The sequence below is a fragment of the Nicotiana sylvestris genome, chromosome 8, assembly GCF_000393655.2.
Source record: "Nicotiana sylvestris chromosome 8, ASM39365v2, whole genome shotgun sequence".
Classification (NCBI taxonomy): Eukaryota; Viridiplantae; Streptophyta; class Magnoliopsida; order Solanales; family Solanaceae; genus Nicotiana; species Nicotiana sylvestris.
In genome coordinates, this window is record NC_091064.1 from 39,177,320 (window position 1) to 39,185,533 (window position 8,214).

The 8,214-nt window shown below is 35.1% G+C and overlaps 1 protein-coding gene across 3 annotated transcripts; it reads left to right on the forward strand.

Annotated features, from left to right (window-relative positions):
• Nucleotides 1–4,161, forward strand: LOC104236773 (putative pentatricopeptide repeat-containing protein At1g09680). 3 transcript variants are annotated; one of them, XM_070155488.1, is made up of 3 exons: nt 1–2,103; nt 3,118–3,254; nt 3,531–4,161. In XM_070155488.1, exon 1 carries the CDS (start codon nt 17–19, stop codon nt 1,844–1,846), a length of 1,830 nt encoding a protein of 609 aa, XP_070011589.1. In that variant the 5' UTR covers nt 1–16; the 3' UTR covers nt 1,847–2,103; nt 3,118–3,254; nt 3,531–4,161. The 3 variants fall into 3 exon arrangements, with proteins under 3 accessions (XP_070011589.1, XP_009789084.2, XP_070011590.1); XM_009790782.2 differs by lacking the exon at nt 3,118–3,254; XM_070155489.1 differs by lacking the exons at nt 3,118–3,254; nt 3,531–4,161 and adding an exon at nt 2,485–2,972.
• The last annotated feature ends 4,053 nt before the right edge of the window (nt 4,162–8,214 follow it).

The following is an 8,214-nucleotide window of genomic DNA, read 5'->3' on the forward strand; positions in this document are numbered from 1 at the left end:
GTCATTTTTATCAGAAATGTTCACAGTGACCATCTCAAGAAGAGTACTAAAAAAACCCCTTTCTCCTCCCTTACACCACCTCTCCACCCCCACCCCCACCACCACCACCCCTCCATGGTTCACCCCACTCCCACCCCACCAACATCAAGATTCATCAGACCCAATACTCAATACCCTTTCAGAAGCCATAAAAAACTCTCACATTAAACCCCTTAAAACTTCCCTTAAAACCCTCCTCCCATCTCTTAAACCCCAACACATAATCAACCTCATTAACCTTAATCCTCATTCTTTAACCCCTTCTTCTCTCCTCTCTTTCTTCACATGGCTTTCTTCTACTTCTCACAATTCAAAATATTGCCACACACTTCACACTTATTGCACTATGGCCTTTTTTCTTTACGCCCACCAAATGAATTCACAAGCTTACTCTTTTATCCACACTATTGTTTCAAGAAGAGGTAAAGACTCTGCCTTTACTGTTTTTCAAGCAATCTTGAAAGCTAAAGGTACCAACTTTACATCTTTTGTGAATGTTTTAAATGGACTTATTGCTGCTTATTTGGATTTGGGGTTTGTTTCTGATGCTATTCAGTGCTTTAGGCTTATCCAAAAACATAAAATTAGGTTCCCATTTCAAGGTTGTACTAAGGTTCTTGAATATTTAATGAAGCTTAATTCACCAATGGTAGCTTTTGATTTTTATAAGGAGATTTTGGAATATGGGTATCCTCCAAGTTTGTATTTTTTTAATGTTTTGATGAGTAAGTTGTGTAAGGAAGGTAAAATGGTGGAAGCACGGTCGGTGTTTACGGAGATGTGGAAGAGGAATTTGAGACCTAGTGTTGTTAGTTTCAATACTTTGATAAATGGGTATTGTAGATTGGGTGATGTGGATGCAGGGTATAGGTTAAAAAGAGAAATGGAGGAAAGAGGAATTTCGCCCGATGTTTATACTTATAGTGCTCTGATCAACGGGCTTTGCAAGACCTTTTGGATGAGGGACGCGAATGAGATGTTTAATGAGATGTGTGTAAAAGGTTTGGTTCCGAATGTCGTTATATTCACGACTTTGATTAATGGCCATTGCAAGGATGGTAGCATCGTTTTGGCCATGGATGCTTATCAGCAGATGCTGACACAAGAGGTGGAACCGGATTTGATTACATATAACACACTTGTCAATGGACTTTGTAAGAGTGGGGATTTAGGGGAAGCGAGGAAGCTCATTCATGTAATGATTGAAAAGGGTTTGAAGCCTGATAAGATCACATACACGACGGTTATTGGTGGATGTTGTGCAGAGGGAGATTTAGATGGAGCATTTGAGATCAAGAAAATGATGTTTGATAATGACATTGAACTAGATGATGTAGCATATACAGCTCTTATCACAGGTTTGTGTCGGCAAGGGCGAAAGGTTGATGCTGAGAGGATTTTAACTGAAATGTTGAATGCTGGTTTAAAGCCTGATGACCCTATTTATACTATGGTAATCGATGGTTTTTCCAAGAAGGGAGATGTTAAGATGGGTTTTAAGTTGCTAAAGCAGATGCAAAGTAATGGACATGCGCCTAATGTTATAACTTACAATGCGCTTTTAAATGGTCTATGCAGACAAGGACAGATGCGAAATGCTGAAATGTTATTACAAGCCATGCTTAATCTTGGTTTGAATCCAGATGACATTACCTATAACATACTATTGGATGGGCATTGCAAGTATGGAAATCCTGATGATTTTGGTAAGCTACGTGGTGAAATGGGGCTTGTTCATGATTATGCTACTTATACTTCACTAATTGGTAGCTTAAGTAGGAGCTCGAAACGTCAGGCCAGGAAGTGATGCATTTAATCGGAGAGCCCAAGACTACCATCTGTAACTGCCTTTTAGTAGGTGGATTTCATTCCATAAGTTAATTACCCTGTGAATAATGTTCATTGGAGTGATGCAAGATGTTGTCCGAATAGTATTGAATGGATCGGCGGAAGTTTCTCCTGGATTGTGAATGATACTGTAAGATGGATTCCAACTAATGCAATCTTGGTATACATTGAGATGATGTTAGATTTTGATGGCTTGTGATGTCCCGTGGTATCCAGGTATATATTCATTACCTCACAAAACTGCTAGAAAAGAGTAATTTCCTCTATTTCTTCTTATTGCTATACCATTCTTTGTCTAATAATATCAAAAGAGAAAAAGTCAATAGTTTATATGAACCGTTGTGTGCATACAAGTATTTTTGAACAAGGATGCTTCATTTTTTTTTTTTTGAGATTATCTTCATAGAGGGAAATTACATTTAGCATGGCAAAGTAAAAACAAGGAAGGTATTTTGCAATTAAACAACTCTCGATAACAGAGGTGGTTGAATTACCATGGACCACTATCTTGAGCGTCACCGTCCATCACTTCCACCAATATTTCTATTTCTATTCATGATAATTATTTACTTATTTGATACATGTTAATGGCTAAAGGGAAGACCACCAAAAAGGCTGCTGCTGCTGATGAGGACGACGGAGCAGTGGCGGTGGTGGGAAAATTCGTGAAGGAGTGGGGCACATGGACTGCAAAAAAGGCCAAAGTCATACCTCATTATGTTTTTATCCCACTTGTCATCATCATTGGCATGAATTCTGAACCCAAACCTTCTCTTTCTCAGCTTCTTAGCCCTGTCTAAAACCCCTTTTCTTGTGAGTTTTTTTGGGTTTGTGGGGTTGGGATGGGGGGTATGATATTAGTCGATTTGACTTTTATTTGGCAATATTATTGTTTAGAAGTTTTGGTTTTGTCTTTTTAATGTTCTGTTGATGCTAATGGGTTGTGAAACTTGAAATAAAGAAGTTATCTTCTTAGCTGGAAAAAAAAAATTACATGTTGATCATAGACTTCTTTTCTGGCTTGATCGTTTCCTTGATCAGGTAAATTAGAGGTTTCATTAATAATCCAACCAATAGAGCCAAAATTACATCAGTGAGCAAAAAATTGGTTAGCTCCTTTACAGTGAATCTCCTATATGCATTCGAAGAATCTCCTTGATTTTTGATTGATGATGCACTTACATTATCTTGACACTTAATGGAACCTAACCAAAGTCAAATACTATGCAGGAAGTGCTTTGAATTTTTGACTTAACAATCTCAGTCCAAACCATTATTAGACTGTCCCATTTCCAGAACATTGTGAATTCAACCAAGCCGCATGGCGGTCCGGCAAAAACAACATTACCGAAATACAACATATTTTGGTTTGTTTTGCTTGTACTATTCATTCTGTCTAGTTTTTCATGTACGAAGTTGGTTTCATTGTTTAGGCATATTATTTAAGCTATTTTTGGGATTGTTCAACTCAAGTATCAATTGTAAGATATGTGTGCATAGCCCAAGTTTCTAAACTTGCAATTTTGCGCTTTCACATCTTTGTCGCCCTCCCTCTGATTAAACTTTTTTTGTGTGGATTCTTTAAAGAACGTTTCAGCGTCTTTTTTGTCTATTAACTTATTACCTTTCCTTTCGTTTTGCAGTGTATTGCCTTTCATTCTTTGAGGAATTTTTGAATTGCAGTCTCAACATGTCAGTGCGCTTCCCTCGGGACATGTGAAAAGTGTCTCACAGATACCTATTCTTAAACCAGTCCATCAAAATTGCAGTGTTCATACACCAGTGATGAAAGGCGATCTGTTTCTCTGCAATTGAGAAAATGCCTAAAAATCTACTGGAGGAAGCAAGTATATCTTTTTTCAGCCTCGAGGATCTATCATAAGCCATGGAAATTAAAAACAGAACATGAGTAAGCTTCAGCTGTGTGACATTCAATGATGACCTATGCCAAGTTCAACAGCTTTGTTGAAAATGCAAGTTCAGGCTCAGAGATAGAAACAGATTTCGGGTATCCTTGCCTCACTGCTAAACCGATAAACGTACAGAGACCTGATCCGAGCTGTCTTTCCATTTGCAATGTTATCTAAATATGCACAGGGAAAACAGTTCCAGGTGTTTGTATTTCATCAGTTAGTTTAAGTGGGGTTCGGCAGGGCGGCTCTTTGACGCATAGTAGCTGCAAGAAAAATAGGGCTGTTTCGATTTTTGACTGACAAGTGCAGATGAAACACTTTGAATAATAGCCTGTTTGGCCAAGCTTCTTTTTGGCCTAAAGTGCTTTTTTTTTTTTTTTTTGCCAAAAACACTTTTGGCCAAAAATTTAGGTGTTTGGCCAAGCTTTTGGAAGGAAAAAAAGTACTTTTGAGGAGAAGCAGAAGCAGTTTTGGAGAAGCAGAAAAAAGTAGCTTCTCTCCCAAAGCACTTTTTTGAGAAGCACTTTTGAGAAAAATACACTTAGAAGCAGTTTTTAAAGCTTGGCCAAACACTAATTGCTGCTCAGAAGTGCTTTTCAAACTAATTAGCCAAACACAAACTACTTTTCACCAAAAGTACTTTTGAGAAAAGCACTTTTGAAAAAAAGCACTTCTCAAAATAAGCTAATTTTTGCAGTTTGGCCGAATAGGCTATAAGTATGTGTGCAAAAGAAAACTCAGCCTGCAGTCAAAATTTACATAAAGAAGGACAGATTATTTCAAAGTGGTTCACGTAGCTTAGCTGGACTGAAAATCCTTGTGTGGTTCGAAACTACATCCAATTTACAGCAAAGAAAGAGAATATGGGGTAGAGAAATTATTCAATTCATTAGGCTCATCACTCGAAGATTGCAGGTTCTAATCATGTCCCTGCCGAATCAGTGGAACATTGTTCACTAGGATAGAAGGCGGGTAATGACAATTGACAAAGTGACGTTAAGCATCCCTATTGATACGAAAAGAGGGGCCGTGATAATATCATTTACGTCTATACTGCTCTTCGTTGAGTAGATTCGATAAGACTTGACTCGCTCCTAGCCACTCCGGGGTACCATAGCATGTCGGGAATAAGGGGGGACCTACTCGATATGACCACTCTCTTTGTTGGGGGCTTGCCGCCCTGCTCTTCGAGTTTTGACTTGCAAGTATCTGTTGGTTCACTACTTCTTAACGTGCCTATACCACTTATGCAAAATCGTGTGTACGCCATTGGTCGAATCGTTCTTTTATATCTACTAAATTGGTCAACCTATATCAAGTTTCGCTTAGTTTTTTGAGAGAAAACGGTTGAATTATAACTCATTGCGGTCTAATTTGATGAAATGGAAGAACGCCTAGACCAAATTACTAAATTCAGATCCATCAAGTATCCAAATGGTATATAGGTAAAATTAATTTGTTGTATGCCAAATATAGCTTGGGTTTGAACAATTTTTTACCTCAAAATATATGAATTGAGTTCCATTCAGTGTGGAGCAAGGTTATGAACTAGTTAAGAATTTAGCTTAGATTCATGAATTTGGGAATTTGGATGTTGAACATTTATATAGAGTTTGAATAAATTCCACCATTTGCTGGTAGGAATGTAGAAAAAACATGAAATTGAGGAATATTGTTATGGCTGTGATGGGAAAAAAAGTGATACTCCCTCTATCCAATTTTAAATGTCGTTTTTGCCCCCAAAAAATGTTTCAAATATGTCGCTTTAAGAAATATAACATTTTTTTTTCCAATTTTACTCTTGCTATTGAAGAGATTGAAAGTAATTATTCCATCCCGTCCACTTTAATTGATTTTTGACTTTTTTTGTGGTCCATAATATTTAATTTTTTTTTATATCAAGAAGGAATTAACTTCATTTTTTTCAAACTTGTCCTTGGCCTAGAATATTTGTTGTATTTTCAATGAACAAATTATGGTTAATATGGTCAATTTCAGTGTTACTTAATGCTAAAAGATGGATTCCTTAATATATGTAAAAACAACAAAAAAATTAATTAAAATGGACCGGAGGGATTAGCATTTAATAGTCAAGGAAACAAATAAGGTAGATTTAGTAAATTACAGCTAGTACTTAATACTAATGTTTTCTTAATGAATTTAATTGCTGATTCAATTGTATTCAACAGTCGTAGCTAGAGGAAAAAACACTATAATTCTGCAACTAGCGACAAAGGATATAATGCATATATCAAAATTGCTTCTTCTTCCCAAAAGGGAAAAGTGACGATATAGATTTTCAAGTCATCGACATGGACGTTACATATCAAAATTGCTTACTCCTCATCTATTTTTTTGTTTTAATTAATTATAGTATTTGATTCTTCTATAAAACAATTTGCGAAAAGTGACATTCCTTCTCATTTATGGACCTACATTTAGAAAAATAGGACCATAGTACTGCTTTTGATTAGTGCAACTGTTGTCTGTGACAAAGAAAATTATTAGGATATTACCCTGCGTTTTCGTTGTAGCTTCATATATCGGCTTCTACTTTTAGATTACAGTGGAATTTGGTGCAGGGAGGGTAGGTGGTCTTTGAAGAAATTTCCTACTTCCTTCTATTACACTGCAAAGAAAATCATATACAATAATAATTCTAAATTTTACGAGTTCAATTTTGGTTCTTACTATCGCACACATTACACTTCTAGAAATATAAGTTTAAAATTATTATTTTTTAATAGTAATTTTTTTATATTTATATCCATACTCCGTGCTAAAACTATGGGATCAGTTGAACCCAATAACATATTATATGCTGCATTATCCACTAGTTTAATATGCATATTTTATTTATTCATATAAGATTTTTCGGTGACAAACAAAAAATAAAAATTTTAATTTGTGAAAATTTTGAAAGAATAAATAAAAAAGAAAGAAAGAAAAGAAATGTACTTAATTAATATGCACCATGTGATGCCTAATTACAGAAGAAAAAAATAATAATAAGATTGATATAAGATTTGAACTCACAATCTCACTTAGCGGGATACACCCAATATTATGTATGATCTAGGGAGGAGAGCATGAGTTTACGCCCGTGTAAGTAATACTGAATAAAATCCTACCACATATAATACTACATTATGCAATAGCAATAATTGTATGGAGTAGAGCCCGTCTTTTTTTAGAAAATTTTCATTTTTGGAGTGATAATTATTTATTTCTTGTCTCCTATTTATAACTTAGTCGGAAATATCATCAGCTGTCTTCCTACAACAACCACAATATATCCATACAATTTTCTTTTTCTTCTTTCAGGAAATTAACTGAGTCCATGGCATCTTCTTCTTCTTCTGCAAAGGTAAAAAGCTCTTTTTATTACTATTTAGTACTTTTCAATACGGCACTTCTTAGAAATTTAAATTGAAAAGATTTAAATCTTAATAAACTTCAAATTGGAAAAAGACACATTCTGTGTTATTTCTAGGCCCACTTATATTTTTACGGTATGCATAAAGAAAATATAAGGTGCAAAATAGACGGTAGTGCTTTTGATTGGTTATTATCTTCAACTACAATAAAGTCAAGTTGTCGTGCGTTGTTAGTGACAAAGAAATTACTCGGATATTACTTTGCTTTTAGTCTTTAACATATTTTGCGATACAAATAAATAGGCTCGTAATTTGTAGTGCATTTTATTTAATTAGGTTCTTTATTAAATCAGTCTGTTGAAGACTAAGAAATATTTTGATCTAAAGGTGTGCCTAATGGTCAATAAAGTGAAATAAAAATCGTGAAATTTTATGTTAAAATAAGAATAGTAGAAGCAAAAATCATTAGGTGATTAATTTTTATTTTTCTAAGTCTCCAATAAAATAGTTGAGATGGAACGAGCTAACTCTGACAATATAATCATATAATAAATAAAAAAAATAAAAACTGAAAAATATTTTGTTGGACGAAGACTTTTTCAACCTCCGTAGAAAATTAAAATAGAAAAAGAAATTCAATCAATGGGGTCCTTTTTCTTTGGCAAAGAAGAGAGAGGGGGACGTTTGTGTTTGTGGTTTGGAGTAACAACACGATACAATTGGGATATTTTCCTAGGTAGACTCTTTCTTTGTAGCTTCATCCACTTGTACTTTTAGCTGTCCATTGTGTATATACAATGGAATATTGATACAGGGGGTGGTCTTTGAAGGAATTTCCTACTTCCTTCTATTAAAGTTCAAAGGAAATCCGATAGTAACAATAATCCACGCCAACTGGACTATAGCATTAAGAAGAATTTTCCTATGACATTTAATGTTACAGTGTATATCAGTTGACCAGGTCCAGTATTAATAATTCTACGAAGTAGCGCCCATCTCATACAAACTTTTCCAATAGCAATAACTCTTATTTCTTC